The 215-nt window shown below is 33.5% G+C and overlaps 1 protein-coding gene across 1 annotated transcript in view; it reads left to right on the top strand.

The window, feature by feature from the left end:
- vimar (visceral mesodermal armadillo-repeats) overlaps positions 1-215 on the top strand; it is a 9,832-nt gene that overhangs the window by 2,067 nt on the left and 7,550 nt on the right. Inside the window, exon 2 of the mRNA XM_018022189.2 lies at positions 72-200. Coding sequence (XP_017877678.1) covers positions 72-200 — 129 coding nt within the window. The remainder of the gene's footprint in view (positions 1-71; positions 201-215) is intronic.

Raw genomic sequence — 215 nt, 5'->3', positions numbered from 1 at the left:
TCTCAATCGTGCTCCTCAGTTCTCATTCCCACATTTTTTTATAGCATTACATTTATTAATTTATTTTCTAGACGAACTGAAACATAATATTGACAAATTAGTAGAAGAGCTGCGTTTCGTTGTGAAGTCCGAAAAAGAGATCGAGGATATTATTCAAGTTTTAGATTCGATCGTAAACGTCAGCAAAACTTCAATCGGGGGTATTCAATTTTCAA

This window comes from Ceratina calcarata, unplaced genomic scaffold (genome assembly GCF_001652005.2).
Source record: "Ceratina calcarata isolate Rehan_Ccalc_2016 unplaced genomic scaffold, ASM165200v1 scaffold279.2, whole genome shotgun sequence".
Lineage (NCBI taxonomy): Eukaryota > Metazoa > Arthropoda > Insecta > Hymenoptera > Apidae > Ceratina > Ceratina calcarata.
This window is presented reverse-complemented; position numbering and strand designations above follow the sequence as displayed.